Below are 16,624 nucleotides of genomic sequence, written 5' to 3' on the forward strand. Positions count from 1 at the left end.
TCAGCGGCAAGAATGGTGCTATCACAGTTAATCTGCTATTACTATCTTCTTGGTTTGAGATACTGGGAAATACTTAAATTACCTAAAAATTTGGATGGTATTAATGTTAGTATGTCAACACTGCGCAGGCATTCGTTCAGTCGTTAGGACTGTTCAGAAGGAAAGCCCAGTCTGACGTGACGGATGTCGCTCTCTTTCTGCAGGATCTCGTAATTATGAGATAATGTGTCTAATTTTCCAGTGAATGCAATGCGCTTCCGCACTGTCAGTCTTGTTTTTAAAAGAAAAATAATAATGAATTTTATTTGTTATGCACTTTTACAGGTGCTCAAAGATGTTACAAACTCAAGACAGAATACATGCAAAAAATGAATAAAATAAGAGAATGCCTAAGAACATTGGATTATTGGATTTATAGTTTCATTTTGGGATTATTTTTTGTGGTAAAAAAAATTGTAAAGAATTTCTGTGACTCAGAATTCATACCCCATCATTTTATTGATTGAAGCAAAGGCAGATAACCACCAGCACATATCAAGTGAAATGCACTATGTTCACGCCTGACGTACACCTTGATTCCAGTGCAGTCAAACTTGAATAGGAAAGCATTTGAACCTCAGGACGCTGATTTGACAGCTGTTCACTCATGAGTTGTTCCACAGTGCTTTGCGGCATACCTCTGTGTGCTTCCGGGTTACAGGCATTCAATCTCTTTCAATGCTGAATCTGCCCTTACGATCAAATTTCATCAAATTTGAAGGCAGCCAGTGTGAAAGGGAAATGATTACAATCTGCTCTCCTGATTGAACTCAACTCTGCAATAAAAGTGTCCTTAAAAAGCAGCAGTGAATGTCAAAGTATTCCTTTTTGTTCTGCTGGGAGGGCTGAGGGGTCCAGACCACACTGCTTCATCTGGACAGCGAGGTCGAAGAGGTAGTCATAGCATTCACACCTGCAGAATGCAACAGCGTTTGAGTCAGATAAGAAAAATATAATGTAGGGAAATGAATCCTTGTGATCACAGTGCATCTATTGTCATGTATAATTAATAGGGCTGTCAATTATGAAAATGTTTAATCAGATTGAATGGAGGGGTAGCTATGGATTCATCATTATTTAATTACCAGTTCTAAATATGACTGAAAAATGCAGATTTTTCGCTGTATATTTTTGAAACAGAAGGATAAATGACAGGAGGTGGACGTATGTATAACATTTGCTTTTTTTTTTTTTTTTTTTTAGTAAACACAGGCTGGATGGATTACTGAAATGGATGATGGCTGGATTGAGTTTTTGTGGGCTGTAACAACGTAAAGCAGTTGTCACCAATGTATCTTGATTGGGAACCAAAGAAAATGACTTTATGAAATTGCCTGTTGATTTATTTTAAATCCAGTGAAGTGTAATAGGCCTGAAGGAACGCAATGTCTATTTCAGAAATGTAACTTGCCTTAAATGTGAAATATTAAATATTTTGATTGCACTTTACACAAACTCATGAGCCATTTTTATGATTCTTTCTTTCTTTCTTTATTTTTGAAGTAAAAGGAACCAACAAAAGCAAATAATTTTTTAACCTCCATGACATGTGCAGTGTCAAGAATCAGCAAGTTAAGGGTGCAGTGGAGGCACAAAATAGAAAAAAACACAATGAAAATTAATATTCAGGGCTGTCACTGTTAAGAAGTTAATTTTCATCAATAAAAAGGCAGTGATTAACGTGTTAACACTGACAGCCCTAATTATTACTCATAAATATGATTAGAAAGGTTAATAATAGTGGGAGGTAAATACTCACATGGTCTTGGCTTTTTGCCACGATTCTCCCCAGACATAGACCCCGTGTCGACGGACCAGGACTGCACATGAATCTGGGTACTCATCCATTGCCCGAGCCATCCGGTCTTTCAAGTCCTTCTCCTCTGGAGTATTTTCAATGATGGGCACGACCAGGTTGTCATCATACCTGGAAATGTGCAAAAAGGAAAACTTAGAGGGCTTAAACGTATTAAGCTAAGAAAGAAGATATAGTCTCTGTATGGCTGTTCACAAGAGCTTGAACCCCCATCTGCTTTCAGGTCCTCTGATTGTGAGGCAATCGAACCAGTAATAGACTGACTGTGAATCAGGTTTGGTGCTGAACCTGGAACCTGAGTGAGTTCCTCACTGCAGTTCCTTTTCAACCTTCAACCCACCCCCCCAATTTCATTGACTAAACTATTCAGGTTAGGAAAAAAAATAGATATTTTTTTTTGGTGCCCCTACCCAGCAGGCTCCTGACTTGCCTTAATCATAGATGGAAGAAGTAGGAAAACGTCATTGTGACATTTTCTCTTTTTAAAGAGTCACACTGATGACTAATAAGCTCACTGTAAAGCTTTATAGTGATATTCCCATTAGGCTTTTCGTACACTTGTGAGCTGAATCCCTCAACTGAAGAATAAGGACATTTTAAATGACTACAGGTACAGGTTGTTCAGGTATATGCACCAAGATTATGTGTATGAAAGATAATGAATTAAAAAGAGAACTCTGTAGAGATTGAAGTCATGGTTGGGACCTACGTGTTTGGGCCTGTAATCTCAGTAATCTATTCAGAAAGTGAAGCAAGTCAGGGCGTATTTCTGTGTATACAGATGAAGAGAGAGAGTTCATACTGTCATGCAATTTACATCTAAATATCCACTGAATGTGATGAAAGCACGCTCAGTTGATTTACCACTGTACCACACTTTTTTGAGCCTTGATGAATGCAAGCCAGACGTAGTCGATTCCCATAGCAAATTTGGCAGCCGCAGTACCGTGCTTTGCTGGAGATTTCCACTATCAGATTGATAGTAAGTGAACTTGTTCCTTGGCAGGTGCGCCACACATGCATTTTGGACAGCAGTGTGAAAGAAATAAATAGCCCACATTGTTTATAAATTCACTGTCTGCAAATTCACACTGTGTTCACATGCTGCCATCCTCCACCAAAGCACTAAACATTTCTATTATGAGAGCCAAGGTGCTTCTGCGAGCAGGACTTAACAGAGCTCCTTTTGATTGAGAGATGAAAATGTTCGGGACCTCATTGGACTTCACAAATCCTTGCTGCTTGATTACATACCCATAGTTGGACCCGGAGGTGCCCTTACGAATCCCCTTGATCATTTCCTGGTGTGTTATCCTGAACTCTCTGCCAGGATACAGCAGCGTTGCCATGACAGCAGCCTTGGAGTGAGTGTGTATCACTGCCTGTGCTCCTGAATTTTAGCAAAGGGAAAGCAGATTTAGATTTATCTGTTGGTATTGACTTTCTCAAATGACAAGACAACAAGGCAAGAAAAAGCCTCTTTGACCTTTATTTACAATGCCATTTTTAAACAGCTGATGAATCGTATCTGTGTAATCCTGTTTGTTTTTTGGCTAAAGAATAACATTTCTAAACATGCAGAAGTGATCTTGTATTTAATCAAGGCAGTTTTCAAGCAGTGAAATATGATTTCGCATTTTATTTGATAGTAAATTTATCAGACCTAGTAGATATTTAATAAACTAGATCTTTACACAAACAATTACAACAAATGCAACAATTACATTTTGTACAAATGTAATTGTTTGTGTAAGAGGAGTGGAGGATTTTACTGTTTTGATTCCAATTATGAGACAGCAACTTTAGAAAGCTAATTCAAATATACACAATGCAACCAGGATGGATAAGTCCATTGAAAATTAAAACTCAAGAGTTGCTACAAAAGTGATGAACTCAGCTTGAGTGTGCCATCGTTCAGTGCTTTGTCAGGTGTTCAAGTTGACATACAGTTTGTACTGGACCTGTTATGGGTGGAGTGTGTGGGACTGAACCAGAGCGACTCACCTCTCATAGTGTAGGCATTCATGAAAAGTGGTGTGCACTGGCTCTTCTTCAGGTTCTTCCAGGCTGGTGGACAGCTGATGTCCCTCTCTTCCAAGTCACACACAAATAAGTCTTCAGGCTGAGTAACATAAATATTACAAATAGGCATAAATTTCACCTTAACTTCCTCAACCCCAGCTTAAGCACAGCAATTTGAAACATGAGTCATCTCTATTCATCGAAGCAAACTTTCATATACTGGCTGGAGCCTGCTCACCTGTATTCTCTCTTTCTGAACACCTGATGGTGCAATGTAGATATGCTCTCTATAAGTCACAAAACATACAAAATAGTAAATATTAATCCCAAAAGACAATACAATCATGATATAATGGAGCATCATGGCCTCCCAGAGCAAAGAATTAACTGAACCTATAATAGCTGAAATTGTGTTTCAGGCTGTTGTTTCATTTGCCTGAAAAGGACTTAAAACATATGCAATCTTTTAACAACTGAATTGTGTGTCAACATATAAAATTTTCTCTAGCAGTATTGTCATATTTGAAAAGGTTTACATTCTGAAACCTGATGGGGGAAAAAAGCTTGAGATGTTAAGTAAATGCAGAATCGCAATGCTAAACAGATGTGATAATGTTATTTAACTGCAAACTGAGCGCCTTTCCTTTTCCCCAGAGAATGTAGAGGATAAAACCACGGCGCTCTTCTTCATCCAGCCACAAACACACCACATGAAGGAATAGCCTATTGATTTTGAGTGCAAGATCTTGCGATGCTGCGCGAGGCTCCAACTCATTTCTGAGTCATAAAAAGGCAACTGTGAAAATAGGGCTCCAAAACTTAAAATTCAGACCTGCACTCACAGAAATAGAAATACACTTATTTGAATTTTTGTATGAAACATCTGACAGCACTACTGTCTCCTCTGTCTCCACTTTTTCATGCACTCATTTATCTTTATTTAGTGAATAAATTCTCAAAGCTTTGTTTTCATAAAAAAGATCTTGGAGCTGAACCACTTAAGCACTGATTTAAAACAGAGTACAATTAGCCAGACGATTGATGTGTCTGATACTTCTGCTTTACCACATTATGTGTCATAGATCATCATCACCATAACTTTCTCTTCTATGATTGCAAATTTGGAAACAATGTGTGTCAGTAATAACAGCCCATGGGAAACACAGCAAGAGCATGTGGTATGTGATCGAAATGAATTAAATAAAGCTTTCATTCAAGAAAAAATTGCCTCAATAATTTTTTGTAATTTGATTTTTCAAATTAATTAGTGAGTAATTGTTTCAGCGCTATTTCAAATGTCTTGTTTTTTCTAATGAAAAAAAAAAAAGGCAAAATAGAGAGAGTCATCACTCTGTCAGTTTACACCTTTCTTAAGGAGTCATACCCTGCACAGCTGAATAACTGCTTATTCTCCACCTGAATCTAAAAGGTATAATCATTTAACAAGATCAAAAGAAATTTTATCGAGTCACAAAGTCTTTTTTTCCTCTCTGAATGAAATACCAGCGTACTTGGAGCAACAGTCAGTAAATCTTATTTTGGTTTCATCAAGTTACCTCAGCTGATTTAAATAAACGTCTGCATTGCCTGTTTCAAGCGGGGATTTGCTAATGGGCGGTGATTTCTTTGTAGCTGCTCTCCAAAATAATCACAGTTCAAAGACGTTTCTAATAACCTGTCAGTGTTCATTTAGACTTCTCTTTCATTACAGCAAAACTGTGGCCTCGTGTCTTCATCATAGGTCCATGCACACTGCTGGAGTGGATGTATCAGATCAGGCTCATGGCACATTTGTCAGCATACCGTGCGTTTAATTTCATTCGAACAATTTCATTGGTCCACTGTTACCTGTTGGGTAATTTCATTGGTCTGATGTGACGCTAAATGGAAGTTAAGTGAGCGCATGTCAGTTAGTTGGTTGGAATGAAAACCCCTTTAAGATGGAAAATATTATCACGCTTAACTGATAAACATTTGGGGGAAAAAAATGTATAAAATAACAAAAACATGTATTTCCAGATCCTCCACAATTTTCTATGTGAAATCAGACTGCATACACTACGGACCCCTGTTTCAGACTGATCCCACCGCCCGTTCCTGTCACCCATCCCAGCTGGTAGAAGAGTCGACACAGCTCAGGGATGAGGACTCGTGGATGCTCCTGTAACATCAGACCAAAAAAAAAAAAAACCATTTGTTTTAAAAATCAGAACCAACAATTATATTCCTACGTACAACCTCCAATATTTTCCAGCGGTTGATTTTGACTTTGCCTCATCTGAATCTACCTTCCTGCCTTCAAATGCTTACTAGAAAATCAAAAACATTTTAAGCCAAAGCTGAAAATGGCCCATAAAGAGAACACTAGTTACTCCAGTTTGATATAGTTTTCCTGCAGATCTTCAATGGGAATAATTGGTCTTTTCGACTTTGTGCCTGAGCACATTGTTGGTTTTGGTCTTTTCATGGATGATATAGAATATAGAATAAACACCAGTTTCCTTTTTATCTCTCCCCCAATTATGGTTTCAGGACTGTGTCACAATACCAGCAAGATCTTATTATTAGAGTTGTCATTGAAAAATGAGCTGCAATCTTCCAAAAATACTAAAACTCAAGATATCTGTCAAGCTCAGGTATAATCCTGTATCAGACTTCATAAAAATACATCATGTTGTTCTTGCCTGTTCCACTGTGACCTCTTGACCCACATCTTGGAAGCTGCTGCTGGTGCCACACAAAGCTGACATCTTCCTGGAAAAAAAAAAAAACCATTGACCACATTTAATAACATTTTCCGGTGCCTGGGAAAGGGTTGCAGCAACATCGATTTTAGTGTCGAATGAAGTGGCATCAAGCAACAAAGAAGCCAAATTCTGTCAGTGTCTTGTTTCTTGTTTTGATTTATGCCTGTTTGGGAACATTCATTTATTTATTCATCTTCTCCCAGAGCTCAGAGCCCAGATCTCACATTGGGCGAGGCCAGTGTACACCCAGGACAGGTCACCTATCACAGAGACAAACAGCCACTCACACCCACACCTACAGGCAACGGAGAGTGACCAAATAGTGTTAATGGCATGTCTTTGGACAGTGGCAGGAAACCCACGCAGGCACGGGGAGAACATAGAAATGCCCCAAGCCCAGGAACCAAACCTGCAACCTCCTTGTTGTGGGGCAACAGCGCTAACAATCTGGAAACAAATACTGACAAAAACACACTGTGGAAAATAAGTTGGAACTTCTTACTAATCTCTCTCCTTCCTTATTCTGACACACCTCATGTCAGCAAGTGAGAAGCTGCCGCTTCCTTTGAAGGCAGCTGGCAAGACGAGGATGAAGAACCAACCATTATGGGAACCAGATATTTCTAAGAGTTGTCAATGTCTGCACCATTATGATACAAGAAAATGAAAAAGTTCAACTATAGCTGGATCTGTTAGAAACATTTTCCTTCTCCTTGTTGTGATTAATGTTGTTGGGTTTAAATAGGGTATACTAATTATAATACGTTTTAAGCGAGCAGATAAGAACGATAATGCCACAACAAAGAGATTTTCACAATAAAACCGTTTCCCATCAGCTGGTTGGCTCAAGTACTGACATCTAGTTATATACGTGATCATCGGCAGTTTATAAGAAATGGGTTGTGCTGTGAAATGCCAACAGCTAAAACAGGATCCTCCCAACATTGTTGACAGGTAAATAGTGTTAGTTAGCTTTTATGAGTTTACAGTAAACTTGTTTGTTGGTGGGGAATAAGCTAATGTTAGCTTTAGCTGGCTAATGTTATGAACCTCAACGGGCAAAAGTTTCAGAGATCTACTTCAAGAAGAGATGTAAAGTTGGTGTCCTTTTTTACCCTTGAGCTATTTAATTGATAAACACATATTTTTCAGTTTTTTGTGAACTGCTATGATTAAACAGTATACATTGACATTTTTCATCCCTTTTTGAATGGAAAAATTCCCATTTTGAAGATAACAGCCAATTAGTATACAAACAAAGTGATTGTATTAACATACTGGAGATAAAGGAAATTAATGCAAACAATATATTTTTCTTTATTGTGTTTCGTTTAATTTCAGATTTGACTACACTTTTAACATTTTTCATATGAAGAGATTATTCTGATGATAAGGATTCATTTTTAAATAATTCTCTGCTTTTGTTTGTAGATTTCAAACTAAACTTTTAGTTTGTGGAATGTTTGTTGAAACCTTTGAAATATGAAGAAGTTTATCTTTGTGTTTATATAATAAAAATAAAAATGGTTGATACAAGCCTCCTCCTGCTAATTTATGAGATGCAACTTTTCTAGAAACTCTGTACAAATCAGTACTTACTCATCAGCAAGCAATTGCACGTCATAGAACACTGAGTATGCAAATTCTGGGTCTTCGTGCCAAGTTGCATGCTTATCAGAGATCTGCTGCACTCTTTGGGGTTTTGGCTGAAATAAAAGCATAACATAGCAATCTTGTATAGTCAAAAGAAAAAGAGAGCCTCTATTTTCTTCAATACTTACTATACTTTCAACTTCTAAAACTATCATGTTATTTACTTGATTGTTTTTTTTATGAAGCAAATGCCATATGGTACAAGAGGTCAGCACACAGGTATCCAGAATGAGTGCAGCATTTCAAGATACTTTTTTTACTTAAGAACTACTACAGTAAAGATATTCGAGGTATAGTTATAAACGTATTTCAAATGACAAAATAAACTATGATAATGCACATACTTAAAGCGTATTATCAGTACTAGTTTGGTCTGTACTAGTTGTGGTTGATTACAGTGTCATGCCTTGATCTATAGACCTGAAGCTCAGTTCCTGTTTTAACCCTTGTGTTGTCTTTGGGTCAAAAATGACCTGAGACCATATTTAACAGCACAGAAAACCCCCAAATCGTCTTTGTTCATCTTGAAATGTGATGACTTTTCCTCCAGTGACCCAAGCATTAGAAAATGTGAAAAATTGTCTTTGTTCCTATTTCCATGACAGTTGTACACAAAAAGGGTACAAAGCTTGTCCTAGGGGTCATTTTTGACCCGGCAGTTGTACAATCATTTACACAGCACAAAAAACACAAAAGCACACACACACACACGACTGAACTCAGACAAAACTATTACATTCTTGCACATGTGCAGCATCTCCCCTCCAATGACCCCACACATGACACTTTTCCAACAAACATTTCTAGTTTCTTACTAAGGTAAGATTAAACATTTTTAGCCAAATTTTTGTTGTAAAAAATTACAACAAAGAAGTTCAACAGTTCAATAAAATATATTCAAAAGTGCTTTCTGCACATTTCTGCTACTTTCATAGGCTATATAAGTGCCATCTCTTGCTGCAAAATGAATTTTTACACCTATGCACCTTTAGCAAGAAGGTGTGTTACAATAAAAACGAATGCAGTCTTTCTGCAGTGTGAAGAGGCAAAACCAGATATTCTCAGAATTTGTGGTGAATGACAGGTTGTTTTATCATGCAAAGTAGATTTGAGGTTTAAAATTCAATTAAGCTGCTGTATTTTAGGGGTATTCAGAAAGTGAAGACAACAGGGCTAAACTGTGGACCGCTGGAAATACACATTTCCATTCAAATACCTTTTAAATACCCAGACTATTTCAGATACAGTATGCAAAATAACATTGCATAACTTTGTCTTTAGCAACAAAGAACTAAAGGGCTACACGAGTTGCCCAACAGTGAAATATGGGAGTGAAATATTGAATTAAATACAAATACAAATCTGCATGATACAACAGGCATCTCCGATTAGATAAGATACTGCCTTCATTTTAACAGTCACTGTAAACTTTCAGTTGATCAATATTATCTTTATGGTGGTGTGCTCAAATGTTTTTTATTGTTTGACCCCAAAAGTCCAAGCTCCTCAAGAATGTCAAAACTGATTTGATTTTGAAGTGATGAGAAATTATGAACCCCACGATTGAAAAAGTATAATAGTAATAATTTTTAAACTTCATTATAATTGCTGATTGTGCAAAAAAAAAAAAAAAAAAAAAAAGCTGAAATTTTGATTAGTCCTGATTTTTAAATGTCAGACTTCACTTCTTGGTTATTTTTCCCTTGTTGATTATATTTTGCATGACATGAATGAAATCGACATTTCGTATGTTTGATATTTGGCTGTGATAGGATGTGATTCCAGGCAGTAACCGTAAAAAAAGGACAGTGAGCCATAACCTGCGTATGAATATGATTTATGAAGCTTGAGCTGCTGGCTGAAGTAAAGACATATGGTTAGATGTGTACGACCTGCACATAACACTGGAGTAACTCTCCCAGAAACACAGTTAAATCGAAAATGGGCAGCCCTCGGTGCAGCACAGCAACTCTGCTGATGAAACATCATGAAATACAAGTTGAGTCCTGTGCAGCTAGCTTGTGCTAACGCTAACTCGTCTCCTACAGCAGTTCGACTGACTGACTTTGAAAACAAATTGCTTTGCGCTGCGATAAAATGCACGACTTGGGTAGTTAAACGCCAGACTGAAGGAGCCGTAAATGTGCAGAAAACACAACTTCCTACCTCAGCTGCGTTACAAAATCTGTCTGTTGCGCTGCACAGCGTGATAGCATCCGAGTCGAGTGCCGCGCTGCGTCATCAATGTGCGACGGAGAGGCACACATATATATATATATATGTGTGTGTGTGTGTGTGTATAAAATTTACTTTATAGAAACCACAGTAAAGTAGAAAAGCTTTACTTCAGATAATAGCTAATATTTATTGCGAGTCCCTTTTGTCTTTTAAAAGCAACAGTTCTTTCCCTTGAGCAGCTGCTCAGTTTTTCAGGAAGTGTTCATGTAGGCTGTTTAAAATAAATAAATAAATAAATAACTCTCCACAATTCTTCTGCGAATCCAACCTGTCAGTGTTTTTTGCCTCCCTCATGTAATTTCAGAGGTCCTTCATGATTGGCACTCAGGGATCAGGGCTCTGTAGGTCATGTTGTTCTGAAAGACTTTTGTATCTGGTCTTACTGCTACTTCCCTTACGACAGACAACAAATCTAGTACTCTATCCCTTTAGCTTACCTTTTATCCTCTTAATCTCCTCCAGTCTCCTCAAGTCTCCACAATGTTCAACACTGAAACAACACCTGTAAAGAGAGATGGCTTGCTGTTTTTGGTTTTTTTTTTACATCACCCTTAATTAAATGTTTCTTTGCTTCATATGAGATTGTACAATTTACCTATAAGCATTTAATTCATTTTTGTTGTCAGTAACTCTACTTACACACATACTGTAAATGTAACCAAAGCTAGGAAAACAAAATTAAACAAATAAAAACAGACACATTCAAACACTGATGGCCTTTGGCTGGACAATTAATATCCTATTGTTATATTATATTGCCATGGTATTTATTAAATATTTTTTGTCCTAAATTATGTAAATAACAGCAACTGTTTCCTCCTTTTTTTCCTCACTGAACCCATCTTGAGGATCATGCAGAAATACAATACATATACACCACCGGATATGTTGTATATCCCAATACAGGCAAGTATTCAAGCATGGGTAACAGTTTCATTCATGAAGTGTCATAAAAGATCATAATGCATGTTGAGTTCTATGCTATCTAGTCTGAACATGATATCTGTTGGCTTGAAGGAGCCAAGTTTGAAAGAATTGCTCCACACAGCCACTCCTCATCACATTTTGGCTTTGTTTCCTGTTGAGGTGACTCCAAGAGCGGTGTGCGTGGGAAAGGGTAGTGCAAAGTCTGAGGAAGCTCCTCTTTTGGGCTTTCTTAAATCTGCCAGATGCCACTGAGGGCCGCAGTGCTCATCATAGTAAAAGTCAAATGTCATCAAGATCTCCAACAGCACAAGAGATACAAATACAGACAAAGAAGGATTATTGAAATTTTATTGATCTACAAGCTCCCACATCACACCATGTAGTTCAGACATTAAAGGGGATATTTTTAATAGCTTCAACCATTGTTATCTTTGTATTACAGGACACTATAATATGAGAAGTGCAATGTCTTTGAGGCTGATTGGACGCCATAGTGAACTGCTATTATACAGTGAAGACCTCGGGTAAAGTTAGGTGTTGAGCATGCTAACCTAAGTGGAATAAACTATGTGACGAGACAGAGAGTCATTGGTGTTTTTGCTTTCTGTTGCTGGAGCCAGAGCTTGGTGAAAAAAGGAATGAAAGGAATGAAGTTAAGTAATTCATACATCGTAAGACTGATACCAACCACTCGCACACATGGAACTCAGGTACCCAGCCGCCATCGTCCCCCACCTTCCTCCCCCTCCCGCATATAATCAGCTAAATAATAATTTGGCCCTATATAAATAAATCTGATTTGATTTGACTCGCACTCACACTCAGACCTACGGACAATTAACCAAAATGAGCGCGTCTTTGAGAAAACCGGCGTATCCAGAGGAAAGCCGCACAGGCACGGGGAGAAAATTCCAACGCCACACAGAAAGGCCCCAGGCCTGGAAACCAAAGCCTTGATGTACTTGTTGTACAGCAACATCACAAACCACTTTGCCTATGTGCTGCCCTTTCTTAAGCCCTCTGAGGTGTAATTAGCCTACATTTAAAAAGGAGTGGCATCTCTGAAAAAAGTTTGTCAGTATTGACATGAAATGGTCCAAAAGAATCGAGATTTGTAGAGGACATGTAACAATTAAAAACATAGAGAAACAAAAACTGGGTGTGTCTTAAATGCGATTTCCTGTGAATAGATGGTTGGATAGTTCAGGAGGTCTGCTATTGTGTCTTCCAAGTCATGAAAAAACTCATTGAACTTGACTTCAAGAGGCTTTGCTCTATTGTCAAAGTGAATTGCTGGCTAGGACAGTATGGAAAAACAAAGTGTCATACATGATCTAGCAACAGCAACTGCAAATCACATAGCTGATTGAAAATGAAAGGACAATCACTTTTCTGGACTTCCTGATATTTGTTGTAATGAATTCAAACCTATGTTTTAATGGATGTTGCATACCGCACATGTTCCCTCTTGTATGTCGCCTCTGCACAGCTCTATGTAATCCATTCCCTTTGCTGATGTGTAACTGTCACCTATGTGATTAATGCAAAGCCTGAAACCTGCTCTGACTATAAACTGTTTCTCCTTCCTTTTCTGTCAAACAATGTGAGTTAAGCTGTGATATTCAAATTTCACAGTCGGGTAAACACACAGTTAACTTTGACTAAGTGCTGATAGTTTGTAAGCCTTGACAGCAAATCCATCTAGTTCAAGAAAATCCCAGAGAAGCAACATTTCCATCTTTATATGACTGTGTGTGTACCAGGGCGTCCGTGCACTTTTAATATTCAATGTAATCTGTTCCCTGGAATTCAGAGTAATGGTTAGTGAGTCACCAACTAGTTGACCAGGAACTTATTTCAGGCCAAAAAAGAAATTGGCAGATATACAGTGAGCAGAGAGAGCAACTGAAATTAAAAAGATATAAATCCTCTATTTGTGTGACTGATATGACAGGTGTAGTTAAAAGGTTGTAAATGGAAAGGATTTGATATAAGCCCTTTAGCTTCATCCTCCCCTCACCATATCTACTGACCTCTGCTGTGCAAACGAAGACCAATCACCTCTGTGACTTAAAATAAAAATGTGCACTCAGCTCAGATTGCACCGGGCCATCATATAGAGGCTTGTGGTGAATTACAGGGTGATTGGGGGGGTGAACGTGCCGTGAATGTAATGTTTCCCTTTCTGCAGAAACATCATTTTACCTTCCCATGTGTTTGTATTTAGACACCCTTTTCATTTTCTGTTTTGACAGGGCCAGAGTTGGATGATATAAGCTAGATATAAGTAATACACTTAGGTGGCATAGTGGTTAGTGCTGTTGTCCACAATAAAAAGGTTGTGGGTTCAGTTCCCGGCCTGGGGCCTTTCTGTGTGTAGTTTGTATGTTCAGCTCAAAAGAAGGGATGTGCACTGCTATTATGTGTTCTGATACAATAAGAAATGTGCAAATTGAACAGGATATTTGTCCACGACAGAAGAGAGGTGATGAAGTCTCTGGGCAGTTCCCTTGGTTTTTCACAGCAGTGGTAGCTATGAGGTGTTAGCCATGGCATGTGATGTGTGTGTTAACGGTGAAAAAGAAAAACTGAATTTAGGAAACTAGCTGCTAATTGAACAGCACATGCCCGAGATATGATTATGCAGGAACACACACAGAGAAAATACAGTGCCATCTTTTAGAGTTTGAAAATCAGATAATACTGACATGGATGTGTGTGGGCTGATATTTTTCAGAGGGCCACTCAGAAAAAATATGGGCATCAAAGCTCATCCTCTTAAATTTTATAAGGGTTTTGGCCTATAGTACTTGCAATCGTGTTTTTTTTATTTTAAATCAGGCAGTTTCACTTTTCAAGACTAAAATGTACTTGAACTTCTGAAGAGAACCTTCACAACAGCAGGGGCCAGATATTCACAGTTTTCATATCAAGGCATGCTTTTGAAAAACTGAAAATGCTCAACCAAAGCGAGATATTGCTGGGGCTGTAAATGCATCAAAAGGTTAAGAAACAGCCCAGATCTAAAATGAGAATTCACTCATTACTGAGTCACCCTTATGTGAGTTGAAAAGTGAGGTTTGAAGGATGATGAAACTCATTGCCAGTTAGCCTTCATAGTTACGTCTCAGGCTTTTCCCCAGACCACCTTCATGTTATTTTACTGCACCAAAATAGAACAATTTTCAAAAAACATTAATAAATCTTTTTGTAATCTAGCTATTTGAATTTCAAGACAATGGCCATATTGAAATCATTTGACTAAAAGCAGCTTTTCATCAAAATGAATATTGACTTCCTCATTCAGGCTCATATTTGGTTTAACTGCTCACATGTAGATCCTCCTCTGTTACCCAAACACTCATTAGACTACCCGATTATGGGGAACTTTTGAATCCTTAGTCACTTTCAGTGTCTAGCCAGTACATGCTGACTACGCCAACCCTTTGAAAGGAATAGTCTTCTCTCAGTCCCAAGGTTAGTCCTGTTATATGTCATAGCTAATATATTGTTGGTAATAAATCTTCAAAGAGTAACAGAATTGAATCTATACTAGGTGTGGAGCTCAAGTCTGGACAGGCATTGACACACACATGCTGAGTAATGAGTGACTAATGTAGTAGTCATGAATGTGCCAGAGAAGCCTGAGGTGATGCAGTCACATATCCACTTCAAACTGATTCCAGCGTATCACAACAGTCATTAGCTACGACATACATGGCCTGCAGGAAGACAATACTAGGTTTCTGGGTTTCTCTCCAGTGAGGTCCAAAGTTGTCCAAAGTAATTAATTTATGAAGCAATACCAAAAGGAAGATTGTAGTTTTGTTCAAATCCCTGGCTGCTGGAGGATAAGGAAACACCATTGAGAAAAAGGTGGGGTTGTCTCACGTGTCTTCCGTGATCACTTGATTTCCCACAGGTCTAGAGTAGTTGCATTTTTTTCCATTTCCTGTAAGTTAAGTGATGGTTGAAATTCCCTTCCATAACAATGGGAAGAGGTCCAGAATGTCCCACTGGTGTAAGCGCAACAACCTCAATCTCAACACAAAGAAAACAAAACACGTAATAATCGACTTCAGGTGAAACAGGAAAACACACTACAATCGACTGTGTTTCAGCAGAGACAGAAGGTTTCTGGTTTTAAGTTGCTGGGCGTGCACTTATCTGAGGACCCGACCTGGTCAGATACAAATCAGTTCCCTAATCAACTGCTAGCACGCTCCTACTGCTGCACAATGAACCTGAGCGATATCTGCTTTGGCTGCCTTCTCACGTGGGCCAAAAGCATCCTGCAGGACACCTCACACCCCGGACCGGACTGTTCACCACCCTTTCCTCAGGTAGACTGAGGACGCTCAGCACACGCACAACTGGGGCAATGGACACACTGCAGAAATGATAACACACACATTTCTTCACCTGCCTTCGCACAATACTGGACTCTTTGTAATAGACAGTTTTTTACTAATTTATTTAATTTTTATTTTTTGCTGCTATCTGAGGATTCCTCCAAACAAAATTTAGTTGAATTTTCTTACAATGAAAATAAAGACCTATCCTAACCTATCCTACAATGTTGTGATCATTGCATTTGCTTTACTTAACTTAATTCTTTTTTTAGTTAATTCTTTTCAGTTTTATTTCAGGACCAGATAAGTATATCCTTGTATTAACCACTATTATTGAATGAAGCACCCTTATCTAAATAAATACGAACAGGAAAACGTTTTTCAGGTCCTTTACCTGAGCTCTTTTCCACCTAAAAGGAGATATATAATTTCACATGTCCATCTATCAGTAACATGATAACAGAATGAATGTCAGTCATGGGTTTCACACACTTTTTCGTCATTTAAACTGGCCTGATTGTGAAATTGTGGAAAACAAAACCATGAATTTCTTTTGATAGAGAGCTTTAAAAAGCTTTAAAAATGATCTCTCTAGTACTGTCATTTCAAAATAAAACATACTACTATTATTACTGAATTCATCTCATCTTCAATATGTCATCTCTATCAGTTTGGCTTTGTTTTTGTTTTTTATTTTGCACTAAAGAGGAGGGCCAATAAAAAGGGGGAAATAAAAACCAAACAAAGAAAGAACCACAAACCGTGAGAAAGTGTGTGCGTATGAAGGTGTGTTCTCCAGTGTGCCAGTCCTCCTTTGAATGTGTGTCGAC

At 38.1% G+C, this 16,624-nt stretch overlaps 1 protein-coding gene across 2 annotated transcripts; it reads right to left on the reverse strand.

Moving 5' to 3' along the window:
* Positions 1–364: 364 nt before the first annotated feature.
* apip (APAF1 interacting protein) lies at positions 365–10,514 on the reverse strand. Of its 2 annotated transcripts, XM_029498003.1 has the most exons (9): positions 10,444–10,491; positions 8,224–8,330; positions 6,562–6,631; positions 5,944–6,038; positions 4,116–4,164; positions 3,860–3,977; positions 3,110–3,245; positions 1,799–1,966; positions 365–952 (listed from the first exon to the last, which is right to left on the reverse strand). In XM_029498003.1, exons 3-9 carry the CDS (start codon positions 6,625–6,627, stop codon positions 853–855), a joined length of 732 nt encoding a protein of 243 aa, XP_029353863.1. In that variant the 5' UTR covers positions 6,628–6,631; positions 8,224–8,330; positions 10,444–10,491; the 3' UTR covers positions 365–852. The 2 variants fall into 2 exon arrangements, with proteins under 2 accessions (XP_029353863.1, XP_029353860.1); XM_029498000.1 differs by lacking the exon at positions 8,224–8,330 and having other exon boundaries at positions 10,444–10,514.
* Between the last annotated feature and the right edge of the window lie 6,110 nt (positions 10,515–16,624).

The sequence above is a fragment of the Echeneis naucrates genome, chromosome 3 (genome assembly GCF_900963305.1).
Source record: "Echeneis naucrates chromosome 3, fEcheNa1.1, whole genome shotgun sequence".
Taxonomy (NCBI): domain Eukaryota; kingdom Metazoa; phylum Chordata; class Actinopteri; order Carangiformes; family Echeneidae; genus Echeneis; species Echeneis naucrates.